Below are 20,044 nucleotides of genomic sequence, written 5' to 3' on the forward strand. Positions count from 1 at the left end.
TTGTTCATTTCAACAAATAGAAGGTTGTTTATATTTCAAAGTTTACATCTGATTGATTCTCTGTCGGGTCATGCTTAAATCAGCTTCTTACAAAACACAGTTTTGAATGTAAATGACCCTTAGGCTCTTTGGTAAAGTTTAATGTAAAAGTGACAGAGGTTCAAAGGTTTTTAAAATGATATTTCTCACATTTGGGGACTAGAGTTGTTTAAAGATAAACCTGGTGTGTCCTGTGCTCCTCTCTGACTAGTCAGAGATCTTTGTTTCCCCGAGTGTGGTCTTCTGCAAAGTAGGAGACTTGCTGCAAATAACTTCTCCACCAGAGCCCTCGTCAACAAGTGATGTCATGTATTGGTAAATTAAACCTGTCATCGGGGGATTTTGGGTTTATGTTTTGACTGGTTGGATGAATGTTAAATATACAGTGTGTTTTATTTACACTGTACGCTGTCATTTCTACAACTCTAAATTAAAATTGTGTGGTTTCGTGGTGAAGCATCTGGTGTAAATTTTGTGCTGGATTAAAAAGTTCATTCTCGGCTACAGTGACAGCAGTCAGCCTGTTGTTGGAGCTTTTTCGGGTCACCCTTTTTTCTTCACATGGATTTCAGGGAATTCTTTAAATAGTTTCCTGCTGAAAAAAACAACAGGAAACTGTTCAAAACAACGATGCCTGAGGTCATCGTTGTTCTGAACAGCACACCTCTCATTCAGGTCCTTTAACAGTGTTTTATGATGTGTTAGCCTGTTTTACAGACCTCAGCCACAGCCAAACAGTTTTCCTTCCTGCTCGTATATGCATCACCCTTTGCAGTCTGCAATATTTGCATTATATCCTCTGCAGTAGCTTAGGCAGTGTTGGAAGGAATGTGTGACTATTCACCAACATCCCAATTATCCTGGTTTCAGCAGCAGCACTGCAAAAACGGATCTAAAAATAAGTAAAATGTTCTTAAAGTTAGTCTATTCGTCCTTGATTTGAGCCAGTAAATAAGATTATCTGCCAATGGAATGAGTATCTTTGCCCCTAAAATTAGAAAATTAGACATCCTGCTCTTGAAATAAGATGATGGACATGAACTGTTCCTATTTTGAGTGGAAAAATCTTATTCCATTGGCAAATCATCTTATTTACCTGCTCAAATCAAGGACAAATGCACTCATTTCAAGAAGAATTGACTTATTTTTAGTTGTTTTTGCAGTGAGAGAGGCGCTTAGAAACCCAAATGGAGACAAAGTCAGGAGTCAGGAGTTGATCCCTGAAGTCGGCTCTTGATTTGTTTGATTAGAAATCATTTCAAATCCTACGGGTGTGATGTTTCACTCACCATACGGTTCTCAGATGCAGAGCGTGCCTCTCCGGTTTGTTTACCCCCATCACACTCAGCTGGGAGGACTGTTTGGGTTTTTGCATCCTCCGGTTCAGATTTCCATATGTCTGTTCACTTGAGGGGGGGTGGGGTCTGATAAATGTGCTTTTAAACGTTCAGTAGTTGTTAACACATGGGGGGGAAATGTTTCTATGAGTTGCAGTAAGCTTGTAAAATATAAAATACTCCCCCTCACCCCCCGTTCTCATCCATCAACTCCTCTCAGCTAGAGGCACATATTTACCCCGAAGCCCCGACTTATTAAAATACTCTTGGCAGTTCCATTTGGGTTTCTTTTCTCATAATGAGAGGTTTTAGTCAAATTGCAAATCTCCGTTCTTCCTGTCTGGTTCTCCTCCTCAGATATAGATGAATGCCAGGTCCATAACGGAGGCTGCCAGCACAGATGTGTTAACACCAGGGGCTCGTACTACTGTGAATGCCACCCCGGCTCCAGGCTTCATGTGGACGGCCGCACCTGCCTCAGTGAGTAAAAGGAGCAACTCTGTGACCTCCGCTGCTTTATTTACATGGGTGCCTATTGAGCCACTGTGGCTGCTGGTACTTTAGATCAATAAAATGACCGATAGGACAAAATAAAAAAGTAAAAAGGTGGATCATGTAACATGAACTCAAGCGAGGCGACGCTCTCGTCCTCCATTTAATCCATTTTAGATCACAGTTGGAAGCCCCACAGGGCCAATTTGTAATATAATCATATTTTTTCAACGCTCGCAAACAATGAAATACTGTTTTGGAAAGAATTTGCTCTTGCAGATTTTGAAGTTGACTCAGATATTTTTGTTGGTCATCATTATATTAAAGTTTGTCTAGATATTTCTTGGCATGTGCATTAACGCTGATAAAACTACAATCATAATGGTGCAGGTGACCAATTTGGTTGTATCAAAAAAGGAAAAATGTAGAGGATCATTTACAGGACGGTGCCCATTTAAATGTCTCTTCTGTCTTTGCTTTTGTCACACTTGAATGTTTCAGATCATCAAACAGAATTTGAAGACCAGGCAAAGATAGCCTGAGTTAAATAAAATCAGTTTTCAAATATTGTTTTATTTATTGTGGGGTAAGGTTGCCAAGCCCACCTGGCCATACGAGAGAGTAATCAACTCCCTTGTTAAATAATGAATTAAATTTAAAATATGGCTTGGTTTAATTTCACCAGCCATCCCTAGTTCTGAATACTGCCAGACTTGTAGATTAAATAAAGCACTTAAAAAGAACCTGTCTCACAACAGGAAGTAGGCCAGAAGATCTCAAAACACAACGCATCATACCCCAATGCAAAGAAATTAAACAACAGACGAGAACATCATCATTAACGTCGGTTAATCTATTTTACAAAACAATTTCTGAGGCTTTGGGACTCCAGCAAATCACAGTGAGAGCCATTATCCTAGCCTCGTGAGACCATCCTGATCTCGCGAGCTTTCAAGGTTTCACTCGCAGATCAGTCTGGATACTCTCCGTTGAAGAAAATTTGGAGCCGTTCACCAAACGAACGTCCAATCAGTGTTGGCTTTGAGGCGGGTTGAAGTGTGACGCAACGAGAAGCGCGACAGTTCAGTCTAAAGAACATGGCGGCTTCAGCCGATGAAACTAGCGTTAGCGTGGCTATCGAGCAGGTTTTATCGGAATTACAGAGTATTTCTTTGCTGAGCTAACGAGCCTTTACCTGCAGCAGCAAGAGTAGCTTGGCTTGTGGTTGTGTTTTCGTCGTCGCTCGTAACAGAGCGACGACGAATCTGATTGGTTTATTTGGCCCGTCTATCACCAATATAAGCCAATCAGCTAACCAGTATTTTCGCCCCTTCCCAAAATTACTTCAACGGAAGGTTTCCAGATGGATATGCGGAGCAAATCTATCTGGCGGAGTCAGGTAACCATTATCCACCAATAAGGGCAAAATGAAACGTTAGAACATCAGTGAAACTGCACAGGAGTGGCCGACTGATAAACATTACTGAGTGCACAAAAATAAACAGAAAGACATGTGAAGAACTGCAGGCATCCACGGTCTCAGTTTAGGTCAGAGTTCTTGATCCGACATAAAGAGACTGAGAGAGTATAAAGGTCAAAGCCCTGCTGAACAAACAGAACACAAAAGCCCGTTTCATATTGGTATCAAATATTCTGTGTGCTGACAAGACGGAAGCTGAACCTTTTTTGGAAGATGGGCATCCGGTACGTAAAACTGACAGTGTTTCATGCTGAAAGTGTTTTACTGAGTCTAACACGGTGGTAGTGTGACGGTCTGGAGCTGCTTGGCTGATGCAGGACGTGGAGGAACGGCTGAATCTGATGGACCCATGAATTCTTCTGTCTAACAGGAAATCCTGAAGCAGAATCCTCATTAGGTTATGAAGCAGGACAAAGTTTTTCTCAGCATTAGTTACAGTTCACAACTAGACTCTTAGTGTTGCTCAGTAAGATCCGTGATTTATAGATGATTTACACCAATTTGTATTTACCTAAACACACATTACATAAATTAAAGCCCTATGGGAGAAATCCAAGTGAATTAAAACCTTAGAAATGCTACACAGTACTATTATATTTTAGAAAGTCACCATGGGACAGTGACTTAAATAAAACAATAAAGTGTCTCTGGCATAACAGTCAAATATGCTGTGATACAATAAGGTCTGTGTGAACCAACAAAGAGCTATAAAGTTTTCCTTTTAGCTCGGAAGTAAATTAGTGAAAACGCTGCTGGGTTGACGGGTAAGGGAGTCTCTAGGTTGGTGAAAGAGGTCCAGCACTGCAAAAACGGAACTAGAAATAAGTAAAATGTTCTTAAAATTTGTGTATTTGTCCTTGATTTGAGCAGGTAAATAAGACTATCTGCCAATGGAATAAGAATTTTGCACTTAAAATAGGAACAATTAATCTCAATCACCTTATTTCAAGTGCAGGATGTCTAATTATCTTATATTAGGGGTCAAAATACTCATTCCATTGGCAGATAATCTTATTTACCTGCTCAAATCAAGGATAAATACACTAACTTTAAGAAAATTTTACTTATTTTTAGATCAGTTTTTGCAGTGAGTAGATGGTCTCCTGTTAAAGAGTTGACTTTCTGATTGTGTTCAACACGGACTGAAAGAGTGACAAAATAAAAGTCAACAAAAACCATACAAAGACCTTTTAGCAGCCTAAATAAATGACATTATTAGTTTAGCTCTTTGGAACAAAGAGAAAAAGAAATGAGAAGTGACTTTAGACTTTTACCCAGATCTTTATATAAACCTGGCGCTGGCTTCTCCGCTCAGGAATGTATACCGAGGCTCCTGTTTGACGTCGATGTGAAATCAGTCATGTTGGGTTTGGCTTCATGAAGCAAAAAGAGTTATTTGTCTCACAGCGAAGACACGTGAGCAGGATCCCAACTCTTCATGAAATGCTCTTGTGGGACAGATGTTGCGTGAAAACAAACAAACAAACAAGAGATTACAACATTTGCAGCGCATGCATGAGTCTGCTTATAAAATACGTTTTTTTGTAGTTTTGTACATCCTGAGAAACAGTGTGAGCTCGTAAAGGTTGGAAAATAGAGATCGGCAGACTCAGCTGTCCTCACGTCAACTCTGTCTCAACTCTGGACGTCTTCTCCAGCTCCTCATCTGCCCAGTGAACTTCAGATGTATCCCACACACTTAGCGTGTAGCTGCATAATATTTGAGCTGGAAGGCGCTGTGCGGTTTGACATGCAGTCAAGACGGATGGATCTTGAGTCCAGTTTCTCGGTAGGAACACGGCCTTTGAGTGCTTCAACTTTTTTTATTTTCCCTGAAAAGATTCAAACCCATCTGTTGCTTCAAAGAGGACGAATGTAGGAATGTCGTCCACTCCGGGCGCCCGTCACTCAAGTATCTCTGAGTTTTAGCCTTTCGTTGTGACGATGAGGTATTTTGAGCAGGACTATCAAGCTCTCGGTTTTAAAATGTCAGTGCATTAGACGTTTTACTTCAGCGTTGACTGATTTTCTTCCTGCAAGTTGTCTAATTCTCCCCACGTTTCTGTTTCCATTTGCATTTTTCCAGCCGTGCATTCGTGCACCGTCCGCAACGGAGGATGTGAACACTACTGTCTGCAGCAGTCGGCCTCTTATTTCCGCTGCCGCTGCAAGCCAAATTACGTTCTGGCAGAGGATGGCAAGCACTGTAAATGTAAGTGGCCATGCTTCCAAAGTCCTGATGCATCTATAGCACGCATCGACTGAACACAGGAAACAAAAGAGGAGGCGAAACGAATGAACTGGTCCTACATGAGGAAAGTTGTTGCTCTGGGAAAGTTGTTAAAAAAAAAAAGACACGTTGACTGATTCTGCTGGCCGAAAACTGAGATTAAATCCCATTCTGGGGACGAGGCGTCAAGTTGTGCGGAATTGTTTTTTATAATTACTGTTTTGATGTCCGTTGCTTGTTTTAATCTCCTCAGTCTCTAATGCTGCTCGGTGAAGTATGGGCTTCCAAAGGAGGGGAATTATACAGGAATTACCATCATCTAAATGAATGTCTTTTAGATGCTTTTACTTTGTAATTGTTGGCTTCAAGCAGCTTCATCTCATTTTTACAGAGCTGAAGGTTCTCATCACGCACACGCCAAAGAGGCTCTCGCAAGTTCAAATCTGCAGAGAGAGCGATAAAGAAGAGTTAGATTCAAAACTTTGCAAAAGTCAGGCATTGTCATTTAGAAAAGGCAGGTTTTACTGATTTTTTTTTTTTATGTTGACGGCTGTGAGCTTTTTGTGTTACAGTGCAGAACCCCTGCGCAGCTGAGAACGGCGGCTGCATGCATGAGTGTCGAGTCGATGGAGGAAAGCCTTTCTGTGACTGTAAACCTGGCTATCTGCTGGCTGAAGATGGGAAAACCTGCCAAGGTAGTTTCGTTTAGTTTATGCAGCTTGGAACAGAAGTTCAGTGTTAGGTGGACCAAGTGTTTTAAAATTACGTCTGAATTAAATGAAGGGATGTATATATAAAGCTTTCAGAAAGCTGCCGGGTCGACTCTGTGTAAAGATAAAATGTGCATGGCCCACCTTGGAAAAGTAGGAAACAAAAAGTATGGATTTAAAGATAAAAAACTATAAACTTTGAATGTAAATAAGATGTCTTATCCTTTCAGCCAGTGTGTGGTTAGGATCAGCTAAACCTGTGAAGGTTATATAGTTTTCAGGCCTTTACTATAAATAGCGTTTGAATTGTGAGAAGCATATTTAAAATGTAATTAAACTTGTGCAGACATGCATTTCTTTTTACAGTTAATAACATTTAAATACCCCCCCCCCCTCCAGATATTGACGAGTGTAAGACGGAGGAGACCAGCTGCGCTCATGGCTGCCGCAACACTCTGGGCTCCTACGCTTGTGTTTGCAACGCTGCCTATGAACTGGGATCGGATGGGAGACAGTGTTACAGTCAGTCTGCATACTGCATATAAGGCTTTTCCTCGACTTTTACCGTTTGTCCTGACAGACCTCCTGATCTCACTGTGAATTTTAGGGATTGAGATGGAGATCGTGAACAGCTGTGAGAACGACAACGGCGGATGCTCTCATCAGTGTCAGCATTCGACCGGCGGACCCGTGTGCACCTGCAACCACGGTTACCGGCTCCACGACGACCTGAAAACCTGCGTTGGTAGGAGACCGCCGAAAAACATCCAGCCAGGGCAACAGTGGATCAATTTCTTTTTAAAGCACACGTGTGTCAAAAAGACCGGACTTGAATCCAGCTGAATAACTGTGGAAAGTCTTGAAAAATCTCCTCGATAGATACCATCCATCAGTTCTGGCAGAGCTTTAATTATTTTTTTGCAAAGAGGAATTGCTCAACATTTTAAGTCTCCAGATGTGCAAAGCCATTAGAGGTTAACCTCAAACGCCTAGAAGCTTTAATTTCAGCAAATGGTGGTTCTGTAAAGCGTTGACTCACCACCCTTTGGGTATTTTTCCTGCACTGCATTCTTTTAGTCTATCAGAAAATTTCCAAATAAAATGCATTGAAGTTTATTGTTTTGACACAATACGAAGTGAAACAGGGGCGAGGATACTTTCCTAAGGTATTTGTCTCGTTAGCTTTTTATCTCCATGGACAAAGATAATCAACCATAATCGGTTCACTGCACTTCTACTCATCTGCGCGATGTTAAAAAAACATGATTAACATCTGCTATTTATCACCGTCACCGCTGCTTGCAAACATTAAACCGCGTGGTTAACATGGATCCCTGATGAAACTAGCTGTCTGCAACAACACTAAAGAGTTGTAATTCATTTATTCTTACTAAATACTGTAATATGTAGTTCTTCGTCATTCCAAAATGCCCATAAAGTCCAAGAGCCATCTCTCTGAATCAATTTCAACAAAAACTGAACCCTGTCGAGCTTTTATTTACTGTCAGACTCTTGTTTTGGACCAGATTAGTTTCATCCAGTTGGATGTACGGATATCAGCAGCCAAACATATAAATAAAATGGGATTCACAGGACTGCATGGAGTTATCACATTTCATCGCTGGAGCGGTACCTCTTGGCTTGGTCATTGCACGACTTTGCCAAATGCACATTAAAAACAGGAGAGAGAATGCCATAAAGTGCATTAAATGTTTGTTTTAATGCGCTCATAAAATCGTGTTGCACTTTAAAGATTTGTAGAGCTCAAGTTAAAACGAACTAGTTCTGATTAGGTGGTGGAAGACGGGATAGGTTTAGTAAACTTTTACTGAGAGAGGCCAAAGTTTGAAGGCGATGGAGCAGAGGTACAGAGCTAGAATATTTTTATTTGCTTGTGAATTGACCTTAATTGGTTGTTAAATCAGCACACTTTATGTTTTCTCATAAAGGGTTTTATGTCAGTAAGGAGTGGAGCGAATGGCTAAGCTGGACCTTCGGTTTTTGTCCTCCTGCTTGTTGTGTTTGGCAGATGTCGACGAGTGTGGAGAGCAGAGCTCCTGTTGTGAGCAGGACTGCACCAACTACCCCGGCGGCTACGAATGCTACTGCTCAGCAGGACACAGACTCAGTGGGGATGGATGTAGCTGTGACGGTATGTTTAACCCGCAGGTAAAACACGGCTGACTCACCTACGCTCTTCCAGATTCTGTGGGTTTGTCGCACATCGCTGCAGTCAAGTTTTACTAACTTTCCCTGATGATGTGACGAGATCTGTTGACCTTTAGGTGTGTCTGCATTGTTCAGATGTAGATGAGTGTGCGGCGGCCGCTAACGGCGGCTGTGATCACACATGCCAGAACACTGCCGGCTCCTTCCAGTGCTTCTGTCGACGGGGTTTCCGACTGAACGAGGACAGGCGCTCCTGCATCCGTGAGTATCAGCGGTGCTCCGCAAGTTCAGCTCTCACAGGCTAAAGCTGAGTCAGTTCACCGTCAGCTGCTCTGAACTAAAATCACCAACACAAATTCTCAATTCGTGGTTGGATTTTATATGCAACACATGTTAAAAAACAACCATGAAATCATCCTTTAATTGGCATATGGACTATTGCAACCTGTAGCATTTACAATCTGTTCTTTTCCACATTACCGTCTTTAATCCCCCCCCCCCTTCCCTCTGAAGTTTTGACTGCAAAACAACTCATTAAAGGTATAGTACACTGCAAAAATAGAACTAAAATAAGACTTTTTTTCTTGAAATGAGAGCGTGTTTCCTTGATTTGAGCAGATAAATAAGATTATTGGCCAGCAGAATAAGATTTTTGCACTTAAAATAGGAACAATTCCTCTCCATCTTATTTCAAGTGCAGGATATCTAATTATTTTATTTTAGGGGTAAAAATGCTCATTACATTGGCAGATAATCTTATTTACCTGCTCAAATCAAGGACACATACTCTCATTTGAAGAAAAAAATTCTTATTTTTAGTTCTATTTTTGCAGTGTAGACAATCTGTTTTCAGCTTCAAGTTGCGGTGGGTCACCGTATCTTTTGGATGTCCCACATGTCAATCATTGTGACGCGCTCACCTGATGCCAATGTGCGTCCTCGTTGCTTGCTAGTTTCCTCGTGCAGACTGTGCACTTCTAGTGTTTATGTATCCAGTGAGCTTTGGTTTCAGTTGTTAATCTTAGCTCCGCTTCTCTCACCGTACACTTTGAAAAGAGCCGCAATGAGCAAACGGTCTTACAAGTTTATGAGCAGAAGACTTCAGAAGAAAGAAATAAGACCAGTTTGTATTTGGGAGATTCTTTCACGCGATCCCCCTGAGGAGCGGAGTTTCTTGTCTAAGTTAGAGTCTATGTCTCCGCTGTTACTTTGGCTATACTCACCTGTATGAAGTTAAAAGTCAGAGTCAATGCATTAAGGCGCGGGTTCCCTTTGCTTTCTGTTGTACCGGTGCATCGTGTGCAGTAACAACAGAATCAGGATGCAGCAAAAGCTTGACTTATTTTATCACTTTAGATTTTTAAAGAAAGTTGCAGTCAGTTTCTTTGTTTTATCCTCTGCTGCGCATGTGCAGTGTTATACTTCCTCTGATATTAAAAATAAACACGAAATACCTAATTTCCTAACAAATTGAGCAAAAACAAAGCATAAAACACCAAAATAACAACTAATACGCCATCAGGAAATGATAATCTTTCATAAAAACTTTGTATGTAACCAGAATGAGCTACTGACAAAAAAGTCAAGTAACATGTCTATGCACCTTTAAGAGTTGGAGACTTTTTGATCCACCTTAACTTTATGCTTTCCTTTTAAAATGTTTTTTTCTTGTTAAAAATGTCGTATCAAACTCAGAGTGTCATTTTAGTGTAAGCCTATTCAAATGTCGCTCGTAGCTTGGCCGTGTGACGGAATATGCAGATTACTAGTCATCCATAACGTTGTATGAAAATAAGTTATCTTTTAAGTTATTTCTATGTCAATTACTGTGATTTGCATTATGAGTCCATATGTTGCATCCATGCAACAAATGACACATCTCTGGAAATTGTTCTTTGCTCGATTGCAGCTCTTGAGGGTGCAATTGAAGCCCTCTCCAGTGGGGGCGCCATTGAGCTTCCCCTCATTCGCCCCCAGCTCACCTTACTCCGGGATTACGACCCTCCCCTGGAGCGCTACGATGACTACGAGGATGACGACGGGGAGCTGAGGGCTGAAAGCAGCCTGGCTGAGAAATTCGGTGAGTTTCCCTTCCCTACCATTATTAACTCGTTATCGTTAGCAGGAAAAAAACTGCATCTGATTAGCAGGCTTCTGTGAGACTCATTCAGAAGAAGACCACACGGAGAGGGTTAATTATCTCGCTTTGTGCTTCCAGATTGTTCATACGTACCAGGAAACTATCACAGTTTCCCAGGCAGAGATGTTTTGGCTTATCTGGCACAGCAGCTGATTAAAGCAGGGAGCCACAGATCTTTTTCTAATGCACTAGATGGACATTTTGACCAACGATGCAATTGATACTGAAAACAAGGGACACATATTTCTGTGTATGACATAGTGTAAAGTTACAGTCTCTGGAGTTCTTGTCTATTTAAATAGACAAGAGTTAAATAAACAAGGGTTGGAGTTGAAGAAAGTTTAAAAAAATATGCCCAACCAACAGTTACATGTGAGGAAAAGTCCAAAATAAGCCGACACAGAATAGTGCGTCTGCTTGACTGGTCGTGATTGCAGCTAATTGTAATTATCCCGTTGCTTTCAGTGTGTCTGGATGACACCTTCGGCAGCGACTGCAGTCTGAGCTGTGACGACTGCACTAATGGGGGGACATGCAATGTGTGGGGAAACGGCTGTGATTGCCCAGACGGATGGACGGGAATCATCTGCAATCAGAGTGAGGACGTACCAGAGACACGGTCCCCGCGCACGGACACACCTGTGCGTCACTGAGATTACAAACCGACCCGGTTACAAGTCATCTAAACTGTTTGGAAATTTCATTCCCACAGCCTGTCCTCTGGGGTATTTTGGAAAGAACTGCTCCCTGGCCTGTAAGTGTAAAAACGGTGCCAGCTGTGATCCGGTCAGCGGAAGATGCCGCTGCCCTCCTGGTGTGACCGGAGACCTGTGTCAGGACGGTGAGAAACCGCCATGTTTCACGCAGCAGTTGTTTTGCTTTTCACTTTCTTTTTTAAAGTGCTAAAAACATGATAAAGTTATTTTGAATGCACTGCCTTGTAAAAGGAAATTTTTCACATTAGGACACGTTACAACCACAAAATTCATTGGGTTTTTTGGGGGGATTTTATGTGACCGACACAAAGTAGCAGGTATGGAAATCTAAAATTTGTGGCATTTATTTGTAATTCGTCCTCTTGAGTCAAACTTTTGTAGAATCTCCATTCACTGCAGCCACAGCTGAACGTCTATAAGGGGGATTTCAACGTTTTTGCACATTCTTCACTTAAAAATAACTCGAGCTCAGTCTGATTGGTTGGAGAGCATCAAATTTAAAAAATGTGCCATAGAATTGTAATTGGATTTAGGTTTGTACTCTGACGAGTGGGCCAGTATAACACCTGAATGTGCTTAGGATCTTTCATCATATCTCTGACTGCATATTTAAAGTCGTTTTCCTACACGCTAAATCCTAATAAAGCACATTGAAGTTTGTGGTTTTAAGGGGACAAGTGAAAACCTTTATTATAAAAGGTTTCCTCTGTCTCCAGGCTGTCCTAAAGGTTTCTATGGGAAGCTGTGCAACAAGAAGTGCAACTGTGCCAACAATGGCCGCTGCCACCGGACCTACGGAGCCTGTCTGTGTGATCCAGGACTCTATGGCCGCTTCTGTCACCTCCGTAAGTCTCATAAAATACCAACGTCTCACCCTTTACTCTGAAATTCTAAGTTTATGAGCCACGCGTTTCTAGATCAAACTAAAAAGTAACCTTTCTGTGCCCTGAGACACAAAATCGACCACTTCAAATGTAAACTTTTTTTTTCTCAATTTTCATCTCCAGCGTGTCCGAAGTGGACTTTCGGAGCTGGCTGCTCTCAGGAGTGTCGGTGTGAGCAGAAAAACACGAAGGAATGCCACCGCTACCACGGCACCTGCGTCTGCAAAGCGGGTTACCAGGGCAGCAGCTGCAAGGAGGGTGAGACTTCAGGAGAAATGTGCAGGCTGTGGCAGATGCTGTCAGTTTTTACTTTAAGCATAATTACTTATTTGGGGGGGAAATTACCTAGAAATTCATGATTACATGACAGATATAACAAAGATGGAAGAAAAATACCAGAAGATGAACCACTTGACAAAATTGTTCTTCTTCACCGTCGCCGTCAGATGTTCACATGGATGCTGTTTGCAAACATATGATTACTGGTTAAATTCTGTATTTATTTTTAGATTCCATGTGTTAAATGAACAAATACAGTTAGGTCCCTATATATTTATACGCTGAGAAAGGCTTTGATGTGTCAAACGTTTACTGGAGCGTATTCAGATTACAGACATATAGGGAATTAGTGCATGAAGTGCAGCCTCAGCTTTAATTTTAAGGTAGAAGGTGTGCAGCTCTTTAAAATACACCGACTCCTTTTCAAATAAAAGCCAAACATAAATGGACGATTAACTGAGTTTTATTTAGTATTAATCTAAATCAGACTTGATTCCAGGTGTGCGAAAGGACGATTTTGCAGTGACTGAACAAATTATACGTTTTTTAAACTGTGGTTACCCCCAAGAAAACTTACTCATCGTTACTTTCCATGAATTGTAATTGTACCAAAATCAACTGATTCATAAAGAACTGCTGAGAGGCTCAGGAAAACATAAGAAAGTCCAGAAACGGCAGCAATTGTTCGAATACCGATGGCACCAGTGAAGAGCTTGTTCAGGAAGGAAGCAGAGACTCTTGGACTCTCGCCTGCTCTCAAGGAGGACTACAGTGTGCAGCCTGGCCTGTTGTCAGACACGTTCACTATTATAACCAATGATCCAGGAGCAGGATGGTGATAAAAAAATGTTTTTCTCCAGCACAATGGAGCAGCAAACACTAGGCAAAAGCAACAATGAAGTATCTCAGGGATCAAAACATTAACATTTTTGGTCCTTGGCCAGAAAACGTCTCAGATCCAGATCCCAGTGAGAACCCTTTGACTGATCTTTGACAACATCGAGGAGGAAAAACCGTCTACTGCTCTGACAGACTTCAAGCACTGCTCGAACGGGTCACTATCGGGCGGCATTTGGCCCAGAAGTTCATGGCCTGTATTCCAGGGTGAATCACACAAGTATTAAAAAAACTCAAAGGTTGATGTTTTGCATAAACTTGGTGGATTTCACAAACAAAGCCTTTGTATGTAATAAAGAAATTATTATAGGGCTTTAGTTTATATTGAAACATCAACACCAAAACAGTCGAGTGTGAGAGTCTCTTGGCACGTTTGTAGATTCCTGTTTTTATCACTTCAATAAGAAAAGAGACACTTTCCACCTTCTCATTCCTAGTTTGGAACGGGCCTAAGCGTGACCGATCCTAAAAGGTGTCCCTAATAAAATGGCCTGTGTGTATAATCCAGACAAAAAGAGGAGGGTCATTTCCAACATTGTTTCACTCGTTACTCACCTGTACACTGTGACTTTCTCCTGTATTGTTTACACTTCAATTGTTTACTTTTAAATCATTGCTGCACCTCACACTGTAATTTAAATTTACTGTAATTTACAAACTGTGTTCTTGCACAAATACCCTCTGCACAATCAATTCTGCACATACAAATGGTTTTAAAAATACTCACCTGTACACTGTGACTCCTCCTGCATTGTCTACATTTAAATTGTTTACTTTTGAATCACTGCTGCACCCTATACTGTAACCCAATTTTACTGCAATTTACAAGCTGTACGTAACGAAATTTCGTTCTGTATGCACTCTGTGCATACAAAATGACAAATAAAGTTGTCTAAGTCTAAGTCTAAGTTATGAAGCAGGTCTGGTTTTGTCTCTAGAATGTAAACCCGGTACTTTTGGACATGGCTGTGAGCAGAAGTGCTCCTGTCCGTCTGGGGCGTCCTGCGATCCCGTGACTGGAGACTGCCGACGAAAATGCCCCGCTGGCCGTCACGGGCACAAATGTGAGCAAGGTAAGCAGATGTAAGGGGCTAGGTTTATATCTCAGCCCACATTTAGAAGAAGTCCAACCTACGCGTGTCTACTGTGTGTCAGCGTGCCCAGAGGGACTGTTCGGACCCGGCTGCGTCCAGACATGCAACTGCACAGGTGCACCGTGCGACAGAGAGACGGGACGATGCCGCTGTCCGGCTGGGACGTACGGACAGCGGTGTGATAACCGTGAGTGAGCATGCAGCGCGTTTAAGTTGTGCATCACCAGGTCGCTGTTCATCGATAACGGCCCCTCCTTCACAGCGTGTCCGGAGGGGTCGTGGGGTCCCGGCTGCGAGGAGACCTGCCCCGCTTGTGAGAACGGGGGCGTTTGTGACAAACACAACGGGTCCTGTAGCTGCCCGCCTGGACGCGTTGGAAGACTGTGCCAAAACTGTGAGTAACGCGGCAGCGGGCATTTTTTGGCAACATGCATTAATCGGTCCACCAGATGAGAAGGACGGCAGCGGCGTGGAGTACTGAGGTGGCGCCGTTTGGATGTGAAATGAAGTCGCCTGGAAGACTGATGAGGCAGTTTTTCTCTAAGGTCTTTAGCTAAAAATCCATCAGACGGAGAGTGTTTTTCCACCAGCTGGCTCTTTAAGCCACCTTCGCAGTGCAGAAACTGTCATGGGAACTCGGTGCTTGACATGCAGTCATCTGGAGTTGGTTACCCCAGATTAATTTTCGTGTTTGGGATATGTTTTTTCCCCCTGTGCAGCATGCCTGAGCGGACGTTTTGGTCCGGGATGCCAGAGGAGATGTGCCTGCGAGAACAACGCACGCTGTGACCCGGTGACTGGACGTTGTACCTGCGCTCCTGGATGGACGGGACCCAGCTGCAGAAAAGGTAAAGACACCCAAAGAGCCAAGCTGGGAACACTTAAAGACTCTTTTTTGACGACAGCGAAACTCTCGCGTTGGGTGTTGCAGCGTGCGCCGCAGGGCGGTGGGGAGCCGACTGCACAGAAAGCTGCGACTGCGGAAACGGAGACGGCAGCTGCGACGCCGTGACGGGCCGGTGCAGCTGTGCAGCAGGTTTCACCGGACCAGGCTGTCATCAGAGTGAGCATTAGGGTCATCTAATAGGATTCACACACGTTTTCACATGTGGTCATGTTGCACTCAGACGTTTTTTTGTTTAAATGATCAGGTTTTCATGTGATAGATTGACAGAAAGTGGGTCATTAATGTAAAAGAAAAAACTATTACCAATGGCAAATGGCTTTTTATAGCGTATTTTAATCAAAGGGCTTCATAATTTAAACAGACAATAAAACAAATAGAGAATGAGGAAAAATTGGAAATACAACAGAAAGTTAGAAAGTAACTACAAAACAAGATATACCCATATAGGCTAGTCAAAGGAAACGAGTCTCTAAAAGGCAATTGAAGGAATCTGAGTGATATGTAGAGCTTTTTCACTGCTTCAATGCATCCAAAGCGATTCAGTCAGTTAGCTATCTTTTTAAGATTAATTACATATATTGTATCATCTAAGTACCTTTTACGTGGTGCATCAAAGTCCCGCACCAGACTTCGGAAACCCCTGGTCTGCCCAGGCAAAGATAAATTATCTGTCTATCTTTACTAATATTTTTCTGACTCCATATTTACAAAGGTAGACAAGCAAAGCAGGCAAACAAAAGACATTACAGATAAAGTTACCCGTTTTAAGGATTATTATAAGAGGATAGAAATAATCCTCTGCCGGACAACTTACTGGTGAAACTTTCTGATCAAAGTACTAAAACAAAAGAACAAAGTAAGAACCCTGGATTGTTCCAACTTCAAGCATATAGCTAATAATTGCCACATTTACCATGTAGTCAGATAGAACACAGCTAGATCTGTATATTGTAGGCAGTAATTATATTTTTTTTGTATTTTGTTAAACTCAAGGCAACAGACTGCTACAGAATCCACCACAAGCAGATAAAACTTAGATCAATAAACTAATATTACTATCATGTTTTATTCTCTGAACTCAGAGTAGGGTTGTATCCATTTCTAGACTCTAGCTTTATTTCTCTGCTTATTTTGACCAGATTTTGCCTAATGCATAATCACGCTGCTGTTCTGCTTTGTATAGACAGTGATGGTGTGTGTGTGTGTGTGTGTGTGTTAAGGAGAAATAATGAGATTTTCTGTGGTTCCTTCAGCCCTAAACTGTAATAATATAAGTGTCCACTAGAGGGCAATAGTGATAAACATCACAAAGGTCCACTTCACGTGTTTATTGCGTTTTAACGTTAGTTTGGTTTCATGGCTGTCTTCTTGTGTGTGATTTAATCCCAGAGTGCCCTGCAGGTATGTTTGGTCTGGCTTGTGGCCGTCGCTGTCAGTGTGAGAACGAGGCGCTGTGTGACCATGTGAGTGGGGCGTGCACCTGCCAGGTGGGATGGACGGGCACCTTCTGTGAAAAGCGTAAGAGACGCCCCTCGATGGAGAAGCCGGTGGAGTTTGCAGTAAGACGCGGTTCTGTAATGAGATGTGTCTGTGTGTGAATTTCAGCGTGTCCTCAGGGTTTCTACGGCCTGGACTGCCAGGAGAAATGTTCCTGTCAGAACGGTGGCAGCTGCGATCACGTCAGCGGCGTTTGCTCCTGCCCCACAGGCTGGATCGGCCCCTTCTGCAACTTCAGTGAGTGACGGGTTCTGTGACAAGATGAACCCTCAGACGTTATATCTGAGCTCTTCACGTCTCTTCCTCATAAAAGGGAGTTGTTCCTCTCCACTGGCTCCACATGCTTTGTCGGCATAAGGAAGTAGCGCAAAGTCGATGACTCAATCACTCAGCTGGTCTACTTTATGCATCTGTTAAAATTCCAGGTGTTGTGTTGTTAAAAAAGGAGACCTTGTTAAATAATTTCCAAACTTTCCCACATATGCTGACATGTCCTATATAACTGACATGAAACCAAATTTTTTTTATAGGAAAGCCTACCTTCCTGCATAGTTCTGCACACCCTTAAACTTTTGGTTAAATCAACTTTTGATTCATTTTCAGCAGGTAGTGAATTTGATTAACCTGAAATAAAACTCAGCTGTCCTAGTAGAATTATTTTAACATTTACACATTTACATCCTTTAGCTAAAGCCACAGTTTGTAGAGAGGCAGTGTTGTAGTCAAGTCACAATGCCTCGAGTCCGAGTCCAGGTTCGAGTCTCCAGTGTTCAAGTCCGACTCAAGTCCAAGTCATTAAAAAAAAATCCGAGTCGAGTCCGAGTCAAGTCCACTACTCATCCGAATCAAGTCCGAGTCGAGTCACTATTGATCCAAGTTCGTGCCGCGGCGGGGCACGACATATTAAAATTATGACATATTAAAATTATAGCCTAATGATATATAAAAAAGGTCAAGTCTTTTTCTCAATTTCCGAGTCAGAATGATCTGAATGTAGGAGTCAGAGTCCAAGTTTGAGTCATCAGTGCTCAAGTCCAAGTCAAGTCACGAGTCTCTAAATTTAGCTAATGACTCGAACTTGAGTACTACAACACTGTAGAGAGGACCTAATTTTACAAATGTATCAGTCAGGAGAAGAAACAAAACCGATGACTTTCATTGGATCTACAATAATTTACTTTAATTTTCTACAAGAAATCTGACTAAGTCATTTATTTAAAATGATCATGTTTTGTAGAACAGGTAAAACATTTTACATAATTGTTTTGGTTTAAAAAGATTGTGTTCATTTTTTGGCCCCCAACTTGACTTGACAATTTTGGCCCATGTACTGAAAAGTTTGTCCCCCAGATATAAATTAAACAGTAAGATTGTAGGACAGAAAAAAACATCCAGGCCTGGCAAGAAATTACTTTTTGGAACAATGTGTTATGGTCTGTTTAAACCAAACATGAGCTTTTGAGCCATCGTTTCATCAGCTATACAAAAACAACACGGTGCATCACCAAAAGAGGACGGTCTCTACAATGAAACATGGTGGTGGCAGCATCAGGCTTTGGGTTACAGCAGGCCAGCTGGAGCTGAGGTAAATGGGAGGAGAACTCGTTTTTCCTCACAGTCTGAAAGACGTGGAGATGTTCTGCAAGGCAAAAAGGCGGCATGCTGATTAAATCAAAAAGTGTTTCAGCAAGGTGTTAGCTTAAGGGTCTTTATACTGGTGCAACCTGGTTATGAACAGATTTGTTAATAAGTTGACTTGTACAGAATAAATGTTACATTATATGTGGAAAAAGGGTTGAACTGATCCCAAAAACCGAGCATTTTAACAGGGCCTTGCTTCCTGAATGATTATATTGGAATTAATAAACTGAATTATATTCTGTATAACTGGATGTGACTTGGACCTGTTAGTCTTGTGAGAAAAATCTGAAATAACTTAAATTGAATCTGAATATTTTCTGGCCCAAAAGAGATGCCAAAAAAAAAAAAAAAAGCAAAGTTTGAGCTATTTGGGAAAGTCCAGTCCCACATGAGAACGTACCGTTTTGATGCGCCCCATGATGAGGCCTTTTATTCCTGTCCAAATGGTGGAATTTTTACTTTTCATGGTCAGAGTTCACCTGGAGGTAACGATATTGTTTTCTCCGTCTCCTGGCAGCGTGCCCGGCTGGTTTCTATGGACCGGGATGTAACCGGACCTGCGGCTGTCGTAACGGCGGCATCTGCCACCCGGCCGGTGGGCAGTGTGCGTGCACGGCCGGCTGGACCGGACCCAACTGCACAGAAGGTGGGTTTGCGCCTATCGTATCGCATCATCTATGATACAGGTGAGGAAGAGGTCACGCCAGAGTGTTTGTGGTTGTTTCCTCCCCAGAATGCCCGGCTGGCTTTTATGGAGCAGACTGTCAGCAGCTCTGCTTGTGCCAGAATGGAGCCACCTGCAACAGAACGGACGGGAAGTGCGCCTGTCCTGCTGGATGGACGGGTACGGCCTGTGAACTGGGTAGGTAGCGCTTCACCACATTGAAGCGCAAAGAAAAATAAGACTTGATTATAAATAACCTATCCCCGACTCAGGCAGGTAACCACAGAAAACTGGAAACACTGGTGTGACGTAAAAATCTGGGGAGGTTTAGATTTAGGTGAACTAATTTATTCGAAGTTTATAGAAAAAGTAAATGCCCTCGCCCCACATTGATTGAAACTCCTGATAAAGAGGTGTAAAACAGATGCATCTTTAATTATAGCAGCATGATGTCCCACTGAAAAATTCAGAAAAATCTCACCTTTCATTTTAAGATTTTTATTTAACGGGGGAAATGTCTTGTTTAGGAATAACAATTAAGATACACATTTATTTCCACCCCAAACAATCACAACAATAATGAGACATTTTTGAAATTTATAGTTTACTAGGGAATTTTATTTGCTAATTCGCTTCCTGTTTCCTGGGGGTTATACATGTGACGAGACACAGAAGGCCAATTCTCTTAGCTGTTTTTGGGAAAGACGAGTGAGATAGATGCGTATGCTCGCCTTAACTTTTCTTTATTTACTGTCAGAGCGACAATTAAATCGTTTAAAACTGGCAACGTGACAAATAAGTCCCAAGTTTTTCTTGCAGCCACACAGAGAGGACGTTTAATAACAGAAGCAAAGACAAAGTTACTAAA

General features: G+C 42.1%; 1 protein-coding gene across 1 annotated transcript in view; it reads left to right on the forward strand.

Moving 5' to 3' along the window:
• Positions 1-20,044, forward strand: part of megf6b (multiple EGF-like-domains 6b) — an 82,692-nt gene that overhangs the window by 49,465 nt on the left and 13,183 nt on the right. The window contains exons 7-27 of the mRNA XM_012881374.3: positions 1,734-1,856; positions 5,435-5,560; positions 6,151-6,273; positions 6,688-6,810; positions 6,896-7,033; positions 8,318-8,440; positions 8,593-8,718; positions 10,367-10,537; positions 11,063-11,194; positions 11,310-11,438; positions 12,030-12,158; positions 12,321-12,455; positions 14,312-14,446; positions 14,529-14,654; positions 14,730-14,861; positions 15,187-15,315; positions 15,399-15,530; positions 16,764-16,892; positions 16,980-17,108; positions 19,030-19,158; positions 19,246-19,374. Of these exons, the coding sequence (XP_012736828.2) occupies positions 1,734-1,856; positions 5,435-5,560; positions 6,151-6,273; positions 6,688-6,810; positions 6,896-7,033; positions 8,318-8,440; positions 8,593-8,718; positions 10,367-10,537; positions 11,063-11,194; positions 11,310-11,438; positions 12,030-12,158; positions 12,321-12,455; positions 14,312-14,446; positions 14,529-14,654; positions 14,730-14,861; positions 15,187-15,315; positions 15,399-15,530; positions 16,764-16,892; positions 16,980-17,108; positions 19,030-19,158; positions 19,246-19,374 (2,748 nt within the window). The remainder of the gene's footprint in view (positions 1-1,733; positions 1,857-5,434; positions 5,561-6,150; positions 6,274-6,687; positions 6,811-6,895; positions 7,034-8,317; positions 8,441-8,592; positions 8,719-10,366; positions 10,538-11,062; positions 11,195-11,309; positions 11,439-12,029; positions 12,159-12,320; positions 12,456-14,311; positions 14,447-14,528; positions 14,655-14,729; positions 14,862-15,186; positions 15,316-15,398; positions 15,531-16,763; positions 16,893-16,979; positions 17,109-19,029; positions 19,159-19,245; positions 19,375-20,044) is intronic.

Source organism: Fundulus heteroclitus, chromosome 20 (genome assembly GCF_011125445.2).
Source record: "Fundulus heteroclitus isolate FHET01 chromosome 20, MU-UCD_Fhet_4.1, whole genome shotgun sequence".
NCBI classification, from domain to species: domain Eukaryota; kingdom Metazoa; phylum Chordata; class Actinopteri; order Cyprinodontiformes; family Fundulidae; genus Fundulus; species Fundulus heteroclitus.